The sequence below is a fragment of the Elephantulus edwardii genome, unplaced genomic scaffold (assembly GCF_000299155.1).
Source record: "Elephantulus edwardii isolate Elephantulus edwardi_28Jun2011 unplaced genomic scaffold, EleEdw1.0 scaffold00005, whole genome shotgun sequence".
Taxonomy (NCBI): Eukaryota; Metazoa; Chordata; class Mammalia; order Macroscelidea; family Macroscelididae; genus Elephantulus; species Elephantulus edwardii.
Window position 1 is genome coordinate 29,703,528 of NW_006399755.1, and position 21,742 is coordinate 29,725,269.

The window sequence follows — 21,742 nt, forward strand, 5'->3', positions numbered from 1 at the left end:
ATTTTATTTAATAATATTTAAAGTATTCAATTTTTTAAGTTTTTATTAGTTATTATAATCACATTATATATTTTTAACTTTTAGAGTTACATGTTTATTTTTATCATTTTGTTTCTGTTTATAGATTTACATAAGACTATAAATATACCTTTGAGGAGTCCTCAAAGGAATCCTGGTTTTAATCATGTTTTTATTAATTTAGTTTTTCAGAAATTTTGTAATTTCTATTAGTGTTTTCTCCTTAACATGACATGATACACAATTTTTTCTTCTTTTTGCACTATGAGTATTTGTGTGTCCAAACAGAGTTTATTTTAAATCAATTCTTCATAAGCAAATCAAAAGGGACATTCTCTATTTTTAGAGTATTGAGGTAGACATATAATAAGGAAATCTATTTCAGTAATTATATAAATTAAATATACCAAAAACTGAGGGAGGCAGCTAAGGCAGTCCTTAGGCAGCGAAGGTTTTGTATATAGTAATTACTTATATTTAGTAATTGTGCATGAGCACGAGTAAGTGCTCTGAGATTCCCATTCCTCACAATGTTAGCCATAACTTTTTATGATCCACACAGTCAAATGCCTTTGCATAATCAATAAAGCATAAATAGACATTCTTCTGGTATTATTTCTTTTCAGCCAGGATCCATCTGACATCAGCAATGATATACCTAGTGCTTTGGCCTCTTCTAAATCCTGCTTGAACTTTTGCTGTTTCCTATCTATGTACTGTTGTAACTGGTTTTTAATGATCTTCAGCAGTCTTTTGCTTGCATGTGATATTAATGATATTATTCAACAGTGTCCACATTCTGTTGGATCACCTTTCTTGTGAATGGGAACAAATATGGACCTCTTCCAATCCTTTGGCCGGACTACTGCCTCCACATTTTCTGACATAGACTGGTAAATGCATCCATTAATTAAGGGCTGCATCTGTTAATTGAAACAGATCGAAGGAAAACTTGTCAATAACTTGCGTTATGAAAATGAGACAACATTGTTTGCTGAAAGTGAGGAGGACTTGAAGCATTTGTTGCAGAAGATCAAAGAACACAGCATTCAATATAGATTGCCTCTCAACACCAAGAAAACAAAAATTCTTACTACTAGTCCTATAGGCAATATCTTGATAGATGGAAAAAAGATTGAAACTGTCAACAACTTGATCTTACTTGGATCCAGAATCGACATTGTTGATACAAGCAGTCAGGAAATCAGGAGACTTGCACTAGGGTAATCTGCAGTTGGGAACCTCTCCAAATTGAGCAGTATTGATGTCAGTTAGAGGACTAGAATGTGTCTTATTCAGGCCATGGTCTTTCTGAACACTTGCTATGCATCTGACAGCTGTTAAATAAATAAGGATTACAGAAGAAGGATTGATGCCTCTGCTGTGGTGTTGGAGAATAGTGTGGAACATCCAATGGACTACCTAAAGAACAAATAATGTGTCTTGGGGAAAGTGTAACCAGAGTGCTCTTTGGAGACTAAGATGATAAAGCTTAGCCTTACATACTTTGGGCATGTTGTCAGGAGGGGGTATTCCTTGGAGAGAGGCATGATGCTTAGAAAGGCAGAGGGTCCTGGTGGCCTAGTGGCAAGAAGCTGCACTGCAATCCCAGAGGTGCGCGGTTCAAATCCACCAGATGTTCTGCTGGAGAACAATTTCCTCCTGTACCAGTCAGATCTGATTTGACGGTACACACGCAGAAATAGGAAAATAAAATAAAATTTAAAAAGAAAGGCAGAGGGTCAGTGAAGGAAAGGAAAACCTTCAACCAGGTGGATTGACACAGTGGCTGCTGTAGTAGGCTCTAGATTATCACAAAATGTCTCAGGATAGAACAGGATTCAAATCTGTCATGCAGAGGGTCACTGAGGTTCATATTCCACTCGACAGCACCTAACAACAGCAAAAAGAAGGAAAATTTAAAATTTAAATTTTTAAAAGTAATACGTGAATTAAACAATTTCTCAATCAGATGGACATGTTTTTTAGTAGAGCTTTCTAGGGGTAGGAAGTGACACATGTTTAATTGGAAAGTCATGAAGATTAGAGAAGGAAAATTCACATTTTACCAAAGTCCTGGTTGCTGTGTAGAAGATCAGATCATCAGGATTGAAGATAGACTCATCAGCGATCTATAATATGCAGATGACACAAACTTGCTTGGTGAAAGAGGACTTGAAACACTTCCTGGAGAAGATCAAAGACTACAGCCTTCAGTCTGGATTAATCTCAACATCAAGAAAACAAAAATCCTAGTACTGCATCAATAGGTAACATCATGATATATGGAGAAATGATTAAAATTGTCAATGATTCCATTTTACTTGGATCCACAGTTAACAGGCAGAGCAACAGTAACAGCAGTCAAGAAATAAAAAACCACATTACATTGAGAAAATCTGCCATCAAGAATCTTTTCAAAGAGCAGTGGTGTCAGTTTAAAAACTAAGGTGTGGATTAGTTAAGCCATGGTATTTTCATTTGCTTTCAATGCATCTGAAAAGGATCCTTCTAAAGAGTGTATCGAATATTGTGTGAAGTGCCAATATAACAAGTCTGTCATGGAGAAAATACAACCAGAGTACTCCTTAGAGGCAAGGATGGTGAAACTTTGTCTCACATATTCTGGGAGTGTCCTTGGGAAAAAAAAAAACCAAAAACAAACCATACTGAGAAAGAATGGGCTGGGTTAAATTTATGATATAAATAATATAATGAATAGTGAAAGAAGAAGAGTATAAGATGATTTGTAAATTTTTGTCACTAGTTACTACATGAATAATGTTACCATTTATTTTAGTAATCATTAAGAAGAAAAGATAAGGTATTTTACATATGTGGACTTTGGACATGCCCATGAGCAATCCATGGAGTTTCCATTTGCTACTTTTTGCAAAAAGATTACTACACCCGTCTTCCTGGTCTAGAAGCTCTACAGAATGTTGTTTAAAATGGGTAAACCTGCTGGCATTTGTAATACTAGTGTTATAGCTTCAGTCAACATAGCAGCATGCATGCTACTACAATGGCAAATTTATGGATGGGTGTCTCTAAATGGAGAAAAAAATGGAGTTACCAGTGGCTTTACTGCACTTCATTCAGCCGTTAATGTCCATGAAGCAACACTCAAGAAGCCAAACAGTATACGGCATTGGGAGGTGGGGGTGGGGGCAGCTATTTTAGAAGACTCCTATAAAGGTCTGAAAAGCAAAGGTATCACTTTGGTGACCAGAGTTTACCTGACCTAAGCCATGATCTTTTCACAGCTTATATGCATGCAAAAGCAGTACCATGAAAAAGGAAGACAGGAGAATTGAGGCTTTCAGATTGTGGTGTAGGCAAAGAATATTGAATACACTCTAAACTGCTAAAATAATAAATCAGTCATTAAAGGAGTGGAGTCAAAATGCTCTTTAGAAATGATGATGGTTAGACTTTGTTTCACTACTTTGTACCATCAGAAACAGTCAGTCCTAGAAAAGAACATATGATTGGCACAGTAGGAGTTGGCAAAGTGAAAACGGGAGACACTCACTGTGAGATAGATTGGCATAGTAGCCACAACAGTAGATTCAGACTTACCCATTATCATGAAGATAGCATAGGACTTGACAACATTTTGCTGTGTTACATATAAAATCGTTATGAGTGGAAAGTACCTCAGTGACAACTAACAACATGAGACCTCTAATTGGAGCTAGATAGTAAAATATAACAGCCTAGATTTCTAGAGAGCATTGCAAACTGAAGACATAGATGAAGGCAAACGCATGAATAAGACCATTTAGAGTTTATCAAATGAGAAGAAAAGGGGATTTAGGGGATGTAGCTTATTATTCACTGGAAAATTATGAGTTCTTGTATCCTCTAAAAATATAAAATTTAAAAGTATGTCGTTACTTTTTAAAATTTTCAGTAATTATTTTATGTAATTATTTTTTTCTAGTAAGTGCAGAATTTTTGCTTAAGCTTTTATTTTAAATATCAACCCAACAATTTTTCTCTTACAGAACTTTGCCAGGGTTAAAATGCAAGTAACCATGTCACTTTCCTCATTGGTGGGCACATCTCAGAATTTTAATGAAGAATTCTTGAGACGATCTCTAAAGACTATATTGACATATGCAGAAGAAGATCTGGAATTGAGAGAAACAACATTTCCTGATCAGGTCAGAAATGCTGCTTGTGCATAATTAATAGAAACAGAAATAGGCACTTTCTAGATTGTGAAATTTAATTTTTGTTTTTATTAGACGTTCCTGTATTTCTTTGTCAGTACTTGTGTTATGGATAAGAATGACTCCTTTTCCTGAATCCTCTCCTTCAAATAAGCAATCCTTCCTTCCTTGGAATAGATAATATCTTTGGTGAAATAGTTAATATCTTTGCATTTATAACAAGTAGAACAGCATATTTAGGTGGTGTAAACAAACAACAGATACATTATGAAACTTTATTGCTGCTTATTAAATACATAATAATTTTCCTTTAAAAAAGTTCCACTAATCTTAATCTTTTTTGTGAAACAGAAGTATAGGAAAAAGTTTTCCTCCTATATTACCCTATTTTTTTTCTACTTAGACTTCTACTTGTTTTCAGGTAATAGAACTTAAAAAACCCCAACCAAACCAAAACCTATAGTCTATTGAGGCTATTATACAGAGTTTCATTATTCTTTCCCAGTGATATCTCAACATACACATACTCATACTTTATAAACCTGTATAAATATGAAATTTTTATTTAATTCCCAGATGTACAAATGAACTATGTCCCAAACTGATTTAGTGGTTGTGAATGAACACAATTTAAGAACTTTTCTCCTTTTCTTTCTGTAATCCTCTGCTGCAGGTCCAAGATCTGGTTTTCAATCTCCATATGATTCTTTCTGATACTGTTAAAATGAAGGAACACCAGGAAGATCCTGAAATGTTGATTGATCTAATGTACAGGTAGCACTTATTTCATTTACTTGTACCTTATATAATGGGTTTACTGGAAAACATTTGATGAATGAAAGATAGACAAAATTATTTCTCTAATGGAAGATTAACATATAATAATATGCTATTTCCATACTGCTTTTTCAGATCCTCTGCACTACTTCTCAAAATTTTGCATCAACTATTGACTATATTTATTGCTAATTAAGAATGACAATTTCTAGAAACCAAAACATGCATGATTTGCCTTCCTGTGCTCCAGACTTGATGGAAAGAACATAAGACCATATTTTACATTAAAAACTAGGCCTTTTAAGGAGAAAATGTAATATATTTATGTTTTAAAATAATATTCATTTTCCTTATTTTGAATATATATAACTATGCCTAGAAGAAAATATTTTTGGGACATATTTTGGGAAATCCAATTCCTTTTGTTTCCTTGAAAGTTAAACTTGAGAATTTTTTCTTTGCCTTATTAATCTCTTTTAAAAATTGAGGCTCATTAAAGACCTAAGTACAATAATTTGTTTTCTTTAAAATCAAAGATTGTCTGGTAAAGCTCCCTTTTATAAAAATCCCCCTTTTCCTTCAAATATTAATATTCTGTACATTTTCATAATGAAAAGAAATTTCCATAGTTTTACCCTGTTTGTTTCTTTGGTGACCCGAGTTTAAAATTGTGTATCTTTTTTTAGCCTTCCCCCCACCCTTGCTTTTTCAAAATGTTTATTATCCTACCATAGATTATAATAATATTGAGAAGTACTATTATTTCTAAAATCAGCCTCCAAAAGACATTTTCATATCACTCAAATTCTTATCTTAATAGTTTATCTTAATATACTTTAGCTACCTTCTAGTTAATCAATGAATAAGCCATCAAAACTCCCTTTCAGCTTGGGAAGCAAATGCTAATTGAGAAGAATTTCTGTCCTAATTAGAATTGCGAAAGGCTACCAGACCTCTCCAGATCTGCGGCTGACCTGGTTGCAGAACATGGCTGGGAAGCATTCTGAACGGAGCAATCACGCTGAAGCTGCGCAGTGTCTAGTCCACTCAGCAGCCCTTGTTGCTGAATATTTGAGCATGCTTGAAGATAGGAAATACCTTCCTGTGGGATGTGTTACTTTTCAGGTAGGAATCTGCTAGATAAACATTAATGCAAGGGATGCTCTTTTTTTGTTTTCATTTTTCTCACTGATGATTACATTCATTCCATGTATAAAGAAAACATGAAACTACAAGGTGATGTTTCACAAGGTGAATTAACAATTCACCATTGTTAATAAAACTATCAGTCCTCTTTCTTCTGAATTAAAAATATGTTGTTCTGTCTGCCTTCACTACTTTGTAATTAGTTACAGATTTTATAACATCGAGAATCAGAATATAAAGACACTGTTGTTATGTGCTGTCGAGTCACCAGCATCTTATAACCACCCTATTAATTTTTTATTATATTTCATTCATGTATACATTATTTTTATACAATGCGTCATTTTTTTAACCTAAGTTGAGAGTCATAGGTTAGTTTCTGTTAACGTCTTCCTGTACAGTTTTCAGAAAAGTATCATCATTTCAACAACCTTTTCCATCTTTTTCTCCTAGAATATTTCATCAAATGTTTTAGAGGAATCTGCAGTCTCAGATGATGTGGTTTCTCCAGATGAAGAAGGTATCTGCTCTGGAAAGTACTTTACTGAGTCAGGACTTGTGGGATTACTGGAACAAGCAGCCGCTTCCTTCTCTATGGTAGATGATTCTTGTTAATTCTCTTTCCACAGTTCATCCCTGAATTATCATTGACATGTGTAATTATGCTCCCTGCCTTGTGGCTCTTGCTTTGCCACTAAAACCCTCTTGTCTGAGAGTTTATAATTTTGAGGGGGGTTTTTTGGTTGTTGTTGTTTTTTATAATCTTAATAAGCTATCATTTCTCCCCGTGTTTCTCATTTGCGTGTTCAGGAACTAGAACTAACCTGCAAAGGGATTTTTTTGTTGTTGTTGTCGTTGTTCACAAAACTTATACCTATAACGTTGAAAAGAATTTTAAATTAAGAGAAAAAAAACAACAAAAAACAAACAAACCCTCTAGGTGATTTAGAGTACTATTTGGATAGAGTAACATAGTTCTAGAAGTATTTTGTCTGCTGAATGAAAGAGAGAACCCTCTTTTTAGTGCGTTGCCCAAGTGCTCAAGAAAGTTATGGCCAGTCATTCCATCAGTTGGATACCTACTGTAATAGAAAAGTGTTGAGACTTGGCACTTCCTATGAGGAGCTATATCTATATCGTGGCCTTCCCTATCAAGGTACAACTCTTGTTCCTTCCTCCAATATATGTGATGGTTGACGTATTGGAGAATGGGAAGATGGCTATGTTAATATCTTTGAAGTATGGTGATAAGGCTACGTGCTCCTGTGATTTTATGATGCATGTTTAATGTGCAAGCACCAACATTTAGGAGACACTGAGGTTCATCTAGAATAAGAGGGAAGCTGAAGGAACATAGAATGCTGCCTTCCATCCCAGCTGTGCTACTGGAAGTTTTTTCTTCTTCCTGATCTTGACTCTAACTGGGAATATATTGGTTAACAGCATAGATTCAGAAGTCATACTGCCAGTGTTGAAATACTGCCTCTGCTCCGTAATGGCTGCATCACTTTGGGCCAAACTTACCTTATTGGTGCTTGCCTTGTCTTATCCACTAACTGTATCTAGACATAATTTCTACATCACAAGATTGTTGTCAGGATTTAATAAGCTTTAGTCATCTTCAACATCAATCAAAACCAGCCCATTTATGTATTCTGAGACTGTAAATATGTTTTTCCAGATATAAAATGTTCAAGGCTTGTCCTGTATAATGTCTTGCCTCTGAGGACATGGATGATCCCAGTTCCTCCCCTGGATTTCTGCTCCTTTGACTTAACTGGTCTAAACTAGTGGAAGAAATTTAGTCTTTTGCAATTTAAGAAATACTTAAACAAATGTACACTGTGTGTAACTTTTAACAATTTTCAGTATTGACTTTAGACTGGGATACATTGTATATTAGAAAATGCTTTCATATGATGCTAAGCAAAAGTTTGAATGTTTGAGTCTACCCGGAAAAGCCTCAGAAGGCAGGCCTGATGCTCTACTTAAGAAAAACCAACCATTGAAAACCTTGTGGACCACAGAGCTGCTGTGACACACTTGTGATCTACATGTATTGAAGGCAGCTTCCTGGCAACAGTGTTGTATAATTATGGGCCTCACTATTTTTCAGTTTATCTGTTTAGTCTTGGATGAGAATAATTTCTAGAGTATTTCACTTACATGAAGTATATTTCACTATCACCAACTACATTATTGCTGAAATTATTCCTGAAACCTGACTATGAAATCTAAGGACTTCATAGCAATTTCTTGGGGAAAATATATTTGCTGATTTGTGAGGCAGTGAGAACTACAAGTCTTTTGGAAAAAAAGACTTCTCTCTTTGCTCACTATACCTATCAGTTCATCATTAAATATAGGAGAATGGGACAGAAGCACAAATCCCTCATGACCATGACAACCACTTACCAAACACTGGCCAGCTAGCATTCAGTGGAAGAAAAAAATGGTGGTTCTAAATCTCCTGATACTCAGTTAAAGTTCAGTGATTGTACCACAGGAGATCTCCTAAGTTGAAGAATATTGATACCGGTGTGTTATTTCAGAAAAGTAAGTGATTTTGGTTACCTGGGAGGCCACAGGTTCTCTGATTATAGGAGTAGTGAGCATTGTAACTAACATAATAATGGAATTTCTTTTATTTCTCTGCTTAGAATTAATTTCTGTAAAAATGTATGTGCACATGTAAGTATATACACACATAAATACACAGAAGAAACTATATATTATACAACATTTTTGCTAAGGCTTAATTAAAAATTGTTAGTTTCCCCTTAATTTTTTGTTTGTTATATTGGAAAAGATTGAATTGTATTGTTGTGATAAAAATAGTGTTAATTTATAAATTGTAATTATTTTACTTAGTTATTGATACAAAAGAAAGCAACATCTTTAAAAAATATTCTTACAGGCTGGCATGTATGAAGCAGTTAATGAAGTTTATAAAGTACTGATTCCCATTCATGAAGCAAACCGGGATGCAAAGAAACTATCCACGATTCATGGTAAACTTCAAGAAGCATTCAGCAAAATTGTTCATCAGGTAATGATTCCTATTAATAGCTTCAGAAATAGTGGAGAAAACTGTTTAAAGGCACAACTGTTGCTATGCTCATGTCAAATTAGATCCCTTGAGATGGCCATTTAATCAAGTTACAGATGAGCAATAGATGGTTCATAGTCAAAACAAGGCTAATGATTACAAAATGAATTAACTTACAGTAGATTACCATCATCATAAATGTTCTACATAGCCTTTTCTGCCACTGTTTAAAAGTTATTATTAGTAATTTTTTAATAGTAAGATTTTTTTGTTTCATAAAGTTGGTAATAATTCAGAATCTGAATTTTAAATTTTATTTCTGTTCCTTTGCGCCCCTGAAATATTTTACTATTTATGTTAACTTTTTATTAAATTATTTTGAAAGTTGATAAGCTAATATTTCTGTGGCCCTCACCTGAATTTAAACTTTTTTCCCCCTAGGTTGTACATCCCTATTTCCTTTTATATATTTTTAATATGGAAAAAATACAATGAAAATAGTTTATTCAAAAAGTTGCCTGTGTGAACTAAAGCAGTCTGTTAACCTTCTTTTTCTCTCCTTTTCCATCCCCTTCTCTTTGTTGCTGCTGCCCTTATCTATCTAAGGAGGAGGCAGAGTATTGATGATCTACTTCTGTAGTCAATACTCGCCCTACTGTATTGTCTCTTAACTTCAACCTTCTTTTTCGTGCCTTGAGCGAAACTTATTCTAGAACAATTGGTATCTCAAAAACTTTTAACAATCTCAAAATTGGATTACTATTCTTTTAAGCCAGGATTTTATTGTCAGCTACTAAAATATTGACCTTGGAAATGATTTACTAGATTTCATGATCATAACAAATTGGTCTTTTTGTAACTAGTTGCACATACACTTCAGAGAAACCTCATCCCAGCCTCTATTGCTTTAAGTATATATTATGCATGCCACTTCTGGATCATTTAGAGCTCTTTGTTTTTAAGAAATTTTCATCAAATTGCATTAATGGCACTTGAGCAAGTTTGTGATTTATATTCCGATATAACCTGATTTATTCAGTGAGTGCAGTGCACATTAGTTAAGAGATCTAACCTTGTATTTACACTCACTAAAATATTCTAATGGCAGTATTTAACTACTACAAATGACAAATTTCTGAAACCACAAGTTCTAAATGAAAAAATAAATGCCTTGACGTATCCTGGTACCTTTTAGTAATGGAGAATACTTTGTGGTATATCATGCCTTATATACTACTGAACTTCCTTTGGACTTTTTTGTTATTTTTTAAACATTTTTTTTATGACTTGCCCTTTCTTGCTTTTCATTATACAGAGTACTGGCTGGGAGGTAGGTAATGTTTTAGTTAGTTAAAGACACTAATAGATTGATCAGATTTCTTACGCCAATGCTTTGCCCACATGTGCTAGCTGTGGGTGTTCTGTTGCTATCTGCTATCAATTGAATTCATTAACCAAAGAAATTTTATTAAAATACTGTAAGTTATTTTAAGAATTTTCTTATTAAAAGGTTGTATGTAGGTAGTGCATGGAAGTATGTTACACTAATGAGATTCTTTGGTAAATGAGCCACTTTGTCATCACTCTAGTTTGTTTTTACCCTTTAAAGCATTTTCTTTCATCAACATTTACACACAGATTTCTTTCTTTTTTTTTCCCAACCATGTTCTTTCACCTCATGTTACAGAGGTCGATTTATGTATTTTATTGCTCAGAGGTACAAATAGAAAATAGTGTATTTCATCTAATCTGAGATGCCATCAATCGTAAGACGTATAGTTTTATATCCTTCTAAGAAACGAGAGAAAAAGTTCTGTGTATTAAACCAGGACATCTTTTTAGCTGAAAGATAGATACCAAATACAGAGGTATTAAAATATGACCAAAATTGTGCATCTTGCAGTTGATAAGATTCTGTATTTCTTTGCATTTGCTTTACTTCTTTTTGAGTATAAACACTGCTGAGAACGGAAAGTCACTCTTCATTGTTTACATTGTATTAGGATAGGGATAGTAAACGTGAGAGAATTTTAAAATTTGACCTCATATTGTGACGGTTTATATAGATATAGATAAATGATGATTTAATAAATATTATGTGTACTTTCATCTTTCGTAGTAAATAGGCCCAAGAAAAGTTTGATATAAACCAAATCTTATTTGAAAAATACTAGTTGATCACCATTGTTATCAATATTTCTGTAAAGGGAAAGAATTCTGTAAAACATGGTTTTCTTTTAATGAGGTGAAGCAAGGTATTAACAGTTTGAGTTTGTGTAAGGCTAGGTATTTTTGTACAGCTGTGTGCTTTTCCTCTCATATGTCATTTAAGCTTGTAGTGATTGAACAGCTTAAGCTTTCTGTATCTGGTTTTCACTGTAGTCTTTGTTTTGAGTATCAAAGAGAAAAACATAGGAATAAATGTTATCATTGCATTTTCTTCCATTTCTAAATCAGTACCTACCTTTTGCTTTTCTTTAGATGAAGCCATTTCTTTTACATCTACCTTAATTCTCCAAATTAAATGTGTGTGACTTTATGTCTAAGCACTTTTGTACAGACCAGTGAGCATATATGAGCAGATTTGCCATGATTTCTTTGGAGTGATAAAGGTCAATATGAATTCCCTAACTTGAATAGAATTAGCTGAGAATTAGGTATAGAATTAGCTGAGAATTAGGTATAAAGGAATATATTGAAACCTCTGAGCAGTTTATTAGTACCTGCTTGATGCTGAATCGACCCCTGAAAGGTATAATTTTCCTGGTGTGACATTCATATCATTCTGTCATCACGTGTATTGCATGGTAAAAGTTGCACAGACTTAATTTTCTTGTTTATATTTGTGTCACTGCTTTTTACTGGACCTTTAGCTTTTAGCTTCTAAATTTGTTGCACGCTTTTATTTGCTTTTCCTTTGTAAAACTTTAATGGATGCTTGCATTTTAAAAGTTGTTTGCTACCATTTGCTGCTTATTTGTTTTGAAATTTTCCTAATTAAAATGCTTTCTGTTTTCTCTTCTCTTGCCCCTGGTTGCTGACCCTACTCCCTACTTTTACTATTGTCTATTGTGGTAAGTTCCTACCTTGTGAATATTTTTCTTTTTGACTCCGTGTAAACTCCAGTAATTTCATTTTATCTATAAGCTGTGCCAGCTAAATTTCTCAGACTCTTACAGAATCGTCACTGAATTGGAATCCAATGAGGAAAATTTGCACTGTAAATATGCTTCTTGAGTTTATAACTTACTTTGATTTACAAAAAAACTCAGCCTTTCTGAGCTTGTATCATAGTAATGTGTTTGTTTGGTTGTTTGGTCTTTTTTTTTTTTTCTTTCCCTGATTTGGTACAAATATTTGAGTTGGCAAAACTTTGTTAGTGGGGCGTGGGTGTGTTTGTGTGGGTGGGTGTGTATGCATATGCAAAAAAATAGCTCTAAAACTTGTGGTTTACCAATTTGATAAGTTAATTACCATGCAAAAGAAACAAATCATGAACCGTCATGAATCATAGTGACTCTTATTTGCTCTGTTTCACTTATTAGCTATTTAGTTTTATTTCCTCTTCATTAAAAGCCCTTTATTTTCCTTGAAATAAAAGAAAGTAAAATATTTTAAATAATTTCTCCTTTATTACTGCATTTCTTTATTATTATTATTTGGGTATAAAAGGCAGAAATGGTAAACTTCTATATGGAAACTCTTTTTATTTTATTTCATTATTTTTTGTGTGTACTGTCAAATCAGATCTGACTGATAAAGGAGGAGATTGTTCCTCCTTCTCCAGCCAAGCATCTGGTAGATTTGAACCGTATACCTCTGAGATTGCAGTGCAGCTTCTTGCCACTAGGCCACCAGAGCTCACCACAAAACTCTTATAAACATTTCAAACTTTGTATATCTTTTAATTTTTTTGCTTTAAAAGATGTATGTATATTCATTTATGAAACAATGATTAATTTTATAATCAGAAGTATGTTAATGTCAGTTTGAATATTTTAGAAAAATTAGTCCACAAACATTGATACCATAGAGCAACATGAGAGGACAGCATATTTCTTTAAGAAATGCTACAACCTTAATAGACATAATTTTACTGTCCTTTCTTAATCTAAACGTTCTTCTGGATAACAAAAAAATGAGTAGTCCAATTTAAGATTAAAGTCATGCAAAATTACTGGATTGTCATCTCTTTTCAGCCCAGTGACTGACTGGACATAAATGTAAGCCGGCAATTTGGTCTGTAGATAATTAGAAATACTGGCCATACTTCGGGCTTACTAGCCTCTGTTGAACTCCTGTGTACACTGTCCAAACTAAGAAGCCCTGGTGACATTGTGCAGTACATGTTGATGTGCTGAACAGAAGGACTGTGGTTCTAATTCCCAAGCTACTGCACAAGAAAAAGATAAGACTGTTTTTGCCTCTAAAGACTTACAAACCCAGCGAAGGGTTGGCGTGAGTGAGAATTGACTCACTGGCAGCAAGTTTGATTTTTGAAAGCTTTAGTTCAGTCTAAAACTGAGCAACATAAACTAATTGATCCAAACAACAAGTTACAGAGCAGAACTAGAAAGAGGTAATTAAAAAGATGTGGTGGCATTAGGGTAACCTGGAAAGCAAAACACGAGGAGGCAAAACTGGAAACACTCTGGTAGCAAAGGCTAGAACTGAGGAAGAAAAAGCCTTGACAATGGTCCAGTGCTCTGCTGTCACCCAAAAGACTGGCACTTCAAACGCACAAGTCACCTAGTAGAAGAAAAGACCTGACAATCTGCTCTAATAAAGATGAGAAGGTGACACACTAGGACATTTTATGAGACAGTTCTACTCTGTCTTTTTGGGTCTCTGTGAGTCGGTACATGAAAGCATAATCAAAACAAGTACTTTGAGGCACTTGAGTGGAAAAATGTGATATTCTGTAGAAGAAACCAGAACTGCAAATACAAAACAACCCTAAGTTTTTACCACAGGGAGATAAAGTTAGGAAGAAGAAAGATAAAAAAACAAAACAAAAAAACACCAGTAAGTAGGGAGAATCTTATTGCTGTTGTTGTTGTTAGGTGCTGTGTGGTACATTATGACTGATAGCAACCCTTTGAACAGTAGATAAAAACTTTGTCCTAGACTATATGTGCCATCCTCACGGTTTCTGACATACTTGAGCCAATTGCTGCAGTCATTGTGTCATTCCATCTGGTTGAGAGTCTTGCTGGCTTTTACCATCACTCCACCTTTCCAAACATGGCCTTCTTCAAGGAGTATCTTCTAGCAGTATGCTCTAAAAAGAGATAATTTGTGGTTTAGTAACTCCTGAATAATGAGTGTAAACCTGTGACTGACCATTGAGGTGCTGTCTTGTACAACTAATTGTTGTGCTGCCCCTTTGAGGGAAAAAAAGATATATGAAGAGTAAACATTTCCTGTGTGCATCTAGATAGTGTTTTTATTGTGTTTTGTCCCCTGGACTGGAATATTATAAAAGTAATATAGGTGGTGTGTGACTTCCACTAACTCCAAAAGGGAGTTGAGTTCCCAGCCACAATATCAGCAGCATAATTCTGATTGCTTTGAATTCAAACATGCCCCTATGCTTTTCCATGCTCTTGTTATCAGTTCTAACACTATCTGCCCCCACCCAGAGCTCTTGATGTTCTACTTCTGCGCTCCTCTATAGCAGTGGCCACATGGAACTCACATTCCTCGGGATTTTGGAGCTCAGTAGGGTATAGTTCTTTATTAAGGATAGCTTCTCAGGCATGCTCACTAACCCTCTAACCTTCACCCTTGCAGCTGTGAGCCAGAGTTTAAAAGCTCTCTTAGTCCTGCCACTAAAGATATCTTACCATAGCCCACCAGTAAGAATGAGTGAAAGCCCTCAATTCTGACTCTCTGCGAATGCAATTCCAGTTGAGCTCTGTATCTCATGGATCTCTGGTTCTTCATGGTTCTGGTTTTCCACCATCACTGCTACTGCTGCTAATCTGTGTCTCTATCTAGTGCATGAATCTCTGACCAAAAGAGCAAGCTACATTCTCCACTTCTTTGATGGTAGCGACATTTCCATTTGCCTTTGAATTTGCTCAATTTAAGCTTAGTAAGATTACAAAAAAATTACAAAATTGACTAACCTCTTCTCTCATTTGTAATATATTCTTGTGTACCATTGAATCGAAACTGATGCATAGCTGACCCTCCACTGGGTTTTCAGAGGCAGTAAGCCATATGGGACATTATCCATCTTTCTCTCACAGAGCAGTTGGTGGTTTCGAACTATATACCTTTGCATTGGCAGCACAGTTCTTTACCACTAACTACCAGAGCTCCCTACTTTAGATGTCTGCACATTTTATTTGTGTGTTCCCATCCATTAAATACTATTTACCTAATACATATTATTAGCATAGTGCTATCCATCCATGGAATAAAAGTGAAAGGTAATAGGAAAAACATTTTGAATAATCAAATCTACTCCACGCCATCTATTAATAGTAAAAGATACTTTGAGGAATTGTACTTTATGCCCTAGTATCTTTATACCAGTGTATGGTATTCTAGAAGCATAAGGAAAAAACCCTTAGATTAAGTGTTGGCACCAAAGTACGGCTTCCAGCCCCACCAATTACCAGTGTGACTTTGGACAGAACACAACTTCATTAGTGAAGTCTAATGTGCTAGATTCCCAGGTTGGGATATATGATTCATAATGAACAAGTACAGTTATATTTACTCTTTAAAAGAAAAAATAGATATCTCTTAGATTGCTTATAGGAAAATGTTTCCTCTTAAATAAAAATTACAAAACTAGACAAATGTGAGACAACCTTGTCATTAGAGACAGACTAAAAAGATTTACAAGGAGCCCCCTGGTGACACAGTTGCTAACTGCAAGGTCCATATTTCCAACCCACCAACCATACCACAGATAAAGATGTATTAATAGTAGTCTCTACTATTGAAGATGTCTTAGAAACTATATTGAAGAGTTCTACTCTTAAACTCTATAGAGTAGACTCAACACCAGTGGGCTTGGCTTAGAGATAAATGGATATACATATCTGGGGCACATTGCCCAGAAGATTGCAGAAGCAATTAGTAGAATTATTAAGTAAGAATAATTTAGACTATGGGAATGATGAGAAGTTTAGAAATAATTCAGTAGAGCAAGGAAAACATAGATTATAGCAAAGTACATTCTTCCACTCCATTAATTGAAAGGAAAACAAATATCAGTCATCCTTGATCCACAATTGAAATAAAAACATGCTTTTCCAGGAGATGTGATTATGCATTCTGAACTGTGTCTGGCTAGTATTTTTATATTGAAAGACTTCTCAATTAAAAGTAATTTTACTCATATTTTTCCTATTTTTATTTCTCTAGTCTTAGCCCCTGCCACTTCCTTACCCTAGCACACACACAAGTATTCATAGTATCAGACTCCTCTTTGACCTTATCTCCTCCTTTTCTTCCCTTTCATTACTACAGCATACTGACTACCTTACTCTTTATCCAATACACTATGCAGCCTTCTGTCTTAGGGTCTTTGCATTAGTTCTTTCCTTTGCCTGTAATACACCTTTTCCAGATTCTCCTAAATACTGGTAACTTACTCTCTCATTTCAATTTTTATGAAATGTTGCAGTCTGAAATTGACTGAACATGAAATCAGGATTCATTAATGATAATTGGTAACTGGAATTCAAAAGTTAAAAAGTATGAAGAAAGCACAGTAGTCAGAAAATATGAGCTTGGTGATAGAAATGAGGCTGGGAATAGAATAAACAAATATTGTATTTTTATTGATTCATTTATTGCAGATAATTAAAACCAAACAAAAACTAACCCTCAAGGGCAATTTTACACATAGACCTCACTAATGGGCTACACAGGAATCAGATTGACTACATCTGTGAAAGGAATTGTGGGTGAAGCTCATTATTAGCTGTCAAAACTAGGGGTGGAAGGGAGCTCTGGTGACCTAGTGGCAAGAAACTGTGCCGCAGTCCCAAAGGTGCATGGTTCAAATCCACAGATGCTCCACTGGAGAAGGAGGGGCATTCTTCTCCTGTGACAGTCAGATCCAATTAGATGGCACACAATAAATAAAAAAACAAAACAAAAAAAAAATTAAGTCGACTGTGCAAGTTCAAATTGAGGCCAAGGAACATTAAAACAAGTCTACAAAACCCAGAATTTGGTCTTGGATCTATTCCATGTGGATTTCAAAATCATCTTAAGAATAGGTTTGAAGGGGAGCTCTGGTGGCCTACTGGCAAGAAGCTGCACTGCAGTCCCAGAGGCACATGATTTGAATCCACCAGATGCTCTGCCAGAGAAGGAGGGACAATCTCCTCCTGTACCAGTCAGATCTGATTTGATGGTACACTCACACAAATAATAAATTTTTTTTTTAAAAAAAGAATAGGTTTGAAGCATTGAACACGAGGGACTGAAGTGCAGATGAGTTGTAGGATCATACCAAGGATTGATGAAGAGAGCAAAAGGCCATTACAAAGACAGAAAGAATTGAAAATTGCACTAGAGCACTGAGAAGCCAAAACAAAGGAAAAACACACTGAAATAAAAGAGCTGAACAGAACACTTCGAAGGACAGCTTGAAAAGACAGACTAGTATATTATAATGGAATTTGCAGACAGCTGGAATTGGAGAATAAAATGAGAAGAACTCACTACACATTTCTCAAACTGAGAGAACTGAAAAACAAGTTTGAATAGTAAAAAGTATTTATGCAAACCCAAGAGCCAACATTGTTCTCAATGGAGAGAGGTTAAAGGCGTTCCCTTTAAGAACAGGAACTAGGATGCGCACTATCACCTCTCTTATTCAATATTGTATCGGAAGTCTTAGAGATAGCAGTAAAACAAGAGAAGGGAGTAAAAGGTATCCAAATTGGCAAAGAGGAGGTAAGATTATCTCTCTGCAGATGATATGATAGTATACTTAGAAAACCCTGAAGACTCAGCAAAAAAAAACTTTTGGACACAGTGGACCAGTTCAGCAAGGTAGCAGGATACAAGATCAACATACAAAAATCAGTTGGATTTCTCTACAGTGACAAAGAGAATACAGAGCCAGAACTAAGGAAAACAATACCCTTCACAATAGCTAATCACAAGATTAAATACTTGGGAGTAAATCTAACCAGAAGCACAAAGTATCTATTCAAAGAACATTACAAAACATTACTACAAGAAACAAAAAGAGACCTGGAGAAGTGGAAGAATATCCCTTGTTCATGGATAGGAAGACTCAATATTGTGAAAATGGCAATACTACCAAAGACAGTTTACCAATGCCATTCTTCAAGGAGATGGAAAAGGCAATCTCCAGTTTCATTTGGAATAGAAAGGATACCTGAATAAGCAAAGCACTCCTTAGAAATAGAAGAAAAGTAGGAGGTATCTCACTCCCTGATTTCAAATCCTACTACACTGCTGTGGTGGTTAAGACAACGTAGTACTGGTACAATGACAGACACATAGATCAGTGGAATAGAATTGAAAACCTGGAGATCACCCCATCAATTTATGGTCAACTGATTTTTTACAAGGAGTTGAAATCAGTTAAGTGGGGAAACAACAACCTTTTTAACAGATGATGATGGCAAAATTGGAAAAGTATCTGCAAAAGACTCAAGCAAGATCCACACCTCACTCCATATATAAAAACCAACTCAAGGTGGATTATGGACCTAGGACTAAAACCAAGGACTATAATCTTCATTAAAGAAAAGCTTGGAAGAATACTAGAAGTCCTAATCCACAACATAAACAGTCTTCCAAGTATCCTGAAAAACCTACAACCAGGAGAAGATAAAATAGATGAATGGGAATCTCTATGCACATCCAAAAACTTCTCAAACAGGGTAAGAAGGGAAGCCACAGACTGGGAAAAAGTATTTGGTAATGACATATCAGATAAGGGACTTATATCCAGAATTTATAAAATACTTGAGCACCACCAAAAGATAAAGGTAAATAATCCAATTGAAAAATGGGCACAGGATATGAACAGACACTTCACCAAAGACGACATTCAGATGGCTAACAAGCACATGAAGAAATGTTCAAAATCTCTAGCTCTAACAGAGATGCAAATCAAAACAACTATGAGATATCATCTCACCCCGGTCAGAATGGCAAAATTTAACAGAACTGTAAGCAACAAATTCTGGCGAGGTTGTGGAGAAACTGGAAGCCTTATTCATTGTTGGTGGGAGTGTAAAATGGTGCAAACACTGTGGAAGGCAGTATGGCACTTTCTCAAAAAGTTGCAAATAGAGATACCATTTGACCCCGCAATACCACTACTGGGAATATACCCCAAAGAGACCACAACTGCCATCCAAGCAGATATATGCACACCCATGTTTATTTCAGCTTTGTTCACAATAGTAAGGAGTTGGAAACAACCTAAATGCCCATCACCAAACAAATGGATAGAGAAGTTGTGGTATATTCACACAATGGAATACTATGCTGCATTGAAAAACAAGGAACTCATGAAATATTATTCAAAATGGGTGACCCTGGAGGACATTATGCTTAGTGAAGTATCACAGTTACAAAAGGACAAATACTGCATGGTGCCACTGTTGTAAAACAGGACTGACCTCAGGGTTGAGGGGGAGACTGAGAAAGATGGGTTCAATAATGTATACTGCATTGAAACAGATGAGGGAGAAAACTGTTTAAAAGGAATGTGTGATTAGGTATTTTTGTCATGACAGGAGTCCAGAGTGAAGGATGCATAGTGGAGTGGACCTGGGGGGAGGGATTGTAAAACAATGAAAGAATTTTTCTTTTACTTTTCCAGGAGGATAGTGTACTAGGGGGGGAGGTTTGGGAGGGAGAAAAGAGCAACAATTAATGAATTGAAATCCAAAATCTCTGTAAATTTTCATTGAAATTAATAATAAACTTTTTTTAAAAAAGAATAACAATATTGAAAGATGTTATGGGCAGTATATTCAATGACCCAGGAATCATAGAAAGAAGATGGAAGGAATACACAGAGTAGCAGAATCAAAAAGAACTGATTGACACGGAAAAATTTTGGGAAGTACCATATGAGCAGGAGCCAGTGGTAATGAAGGAAGAATTGTAAGCTGCATTGAAGGCACTGGCAAAAAAATAAGGCCCCAGAAATTGACGGGGTACCAGTTGACTTGTTTCAATTAACAGATGCAGTTTATCATAGATATGCTCAGCAGTCTATGCCAGGAAATTTGGAGGACAGCTGGTTAACAGCTTGGAAGAGGTCCATGTTTGTTCCCATTCCTAAGAAAGGTGATATTAACAGAATGTGGCAACAATCGAACAATATCATCAGTATCACGTACAAGCGAAATACACTGCTGAAGATCATTCAAAAATAGCTAGAACAGTACATAGACAGGAAACTACTAGAAGAAGTTGAAGCATAATTTAGAAAAGACTGGCACCACGGATATCATTGCTAATGTCAGATGGATCCTAACTGAAAGTAAAGAATACCAGAAGAATGCCTATTTATGCTTTATTTTCTTTGTAAAGGCTTATAATACAGTATGGCTAACATTGAGAGAAATAGGTATGCCTGAGCACTTAATTGTACTCATGTTCACCCACACCAAAAGGTGAAAAGAGCAAGGGAACATTACATGGTTTAGAGTTAAGAAGGGAGTGTTTTATGGTTGTATTCTCTCTCCATACTTATTCAATCTGTATGTTGAACAAATTACTCAAGAAGCTAGGCTCTGTAAAGAATGATGTGGCATCAAGATTGGAGGAAGATTCATTAATAAATTGTGTTATGCAGAACACAAAACCTTGCTTTTTGAAAGTGAGGAGAACTTGAAGCACTTGTTGCAGATCAAGTAATATAGCCTTCAATATGGATTACATCTCAATATCAAGAAAACAAAGATTCTTACCACTGGATAGATAAGCAGTGTCATGATAGATGGAGAGGAGATTGACATTATAAACATCTTCATCTTTCTTGGATCCACAGTTAACACCCTTGATAAGAGCAGTCAGGAAATAGGGAGACACATTGCACGGGAAAGTCTGCAGTTAGAGGCCTCTCCAAATTATTGAGGAGTAATGCTGTCAGTTTTGAGAACTAAGGTGTGTTTGATTCAGGCCATAGTCTTTTCAATCACTTCCTATGCATCTGAGAGCTAGACAGTGAATGAAAATCACAGAAGAATTGACACTTTGGAGCTGTGGTGTTGGAAAAGAGCATTGAACATCACATGGCTGGCCAAAAGCACAAACAGATGTATCTTGGAGAGGGTGCAGCCGTGGTGCTCTTTGGAGGCAAGAATGGTGGATCTTTGCCTCACATACTTTGGGTATGTTGCTAGGAGGGACTATTTCTTGGAGAGAGACATAATGCTAGGCAGGGTGAAGGTTCAGCAAAAGAGAGGAAGACCCTTGACTAGGTAGAGTGACACAGTGACTGCCTCAGGGGTCTCTTGTGTGTCATGAAGTGTGAGGATGGCACAGGATAGAACAGGTTTCAGATCATTTGTTCATAGGGTCACTATGAGTTGTACTCAACTCA

At 35.5% G+C, this 21,742-nt stretch overlaps 1 protein-coding gene across 1 annotated transcript in view; it reads left to right on the plus strand.

The window, feature by feature from the left end:
• Nucleotides 1–21,742, plus strand: part of DOCK7 (dedicator of cytokinesis 7) — a 246,399-nt gene that overhangs the window by 217,644 nt on the left and 7,013 nt on the right. Inside the window, exons 37-41 of the mRNA XM_006879772.1 lie at nt 4,029–4,187; nt 4,870–4,970; nt 5,906–6,098; nt 6,573–6,716; nt 9,037–9,168. Of these exons, the coding sequence (XP_006879834.1) occupies nt 4,029–4,187; nt 4,870–4,970; nt 5,906–6,098; nt 6,573–6,716; nt 9,037–9,168 (729 nt within the window). The remainder of the gene's footprint in view (nt 1–4,028; nt 4,188–4,869; nt 4,971–5,905; nt 6,099–6,572; nt 6,717–9,036; nt 9,169–21,742) is intronic.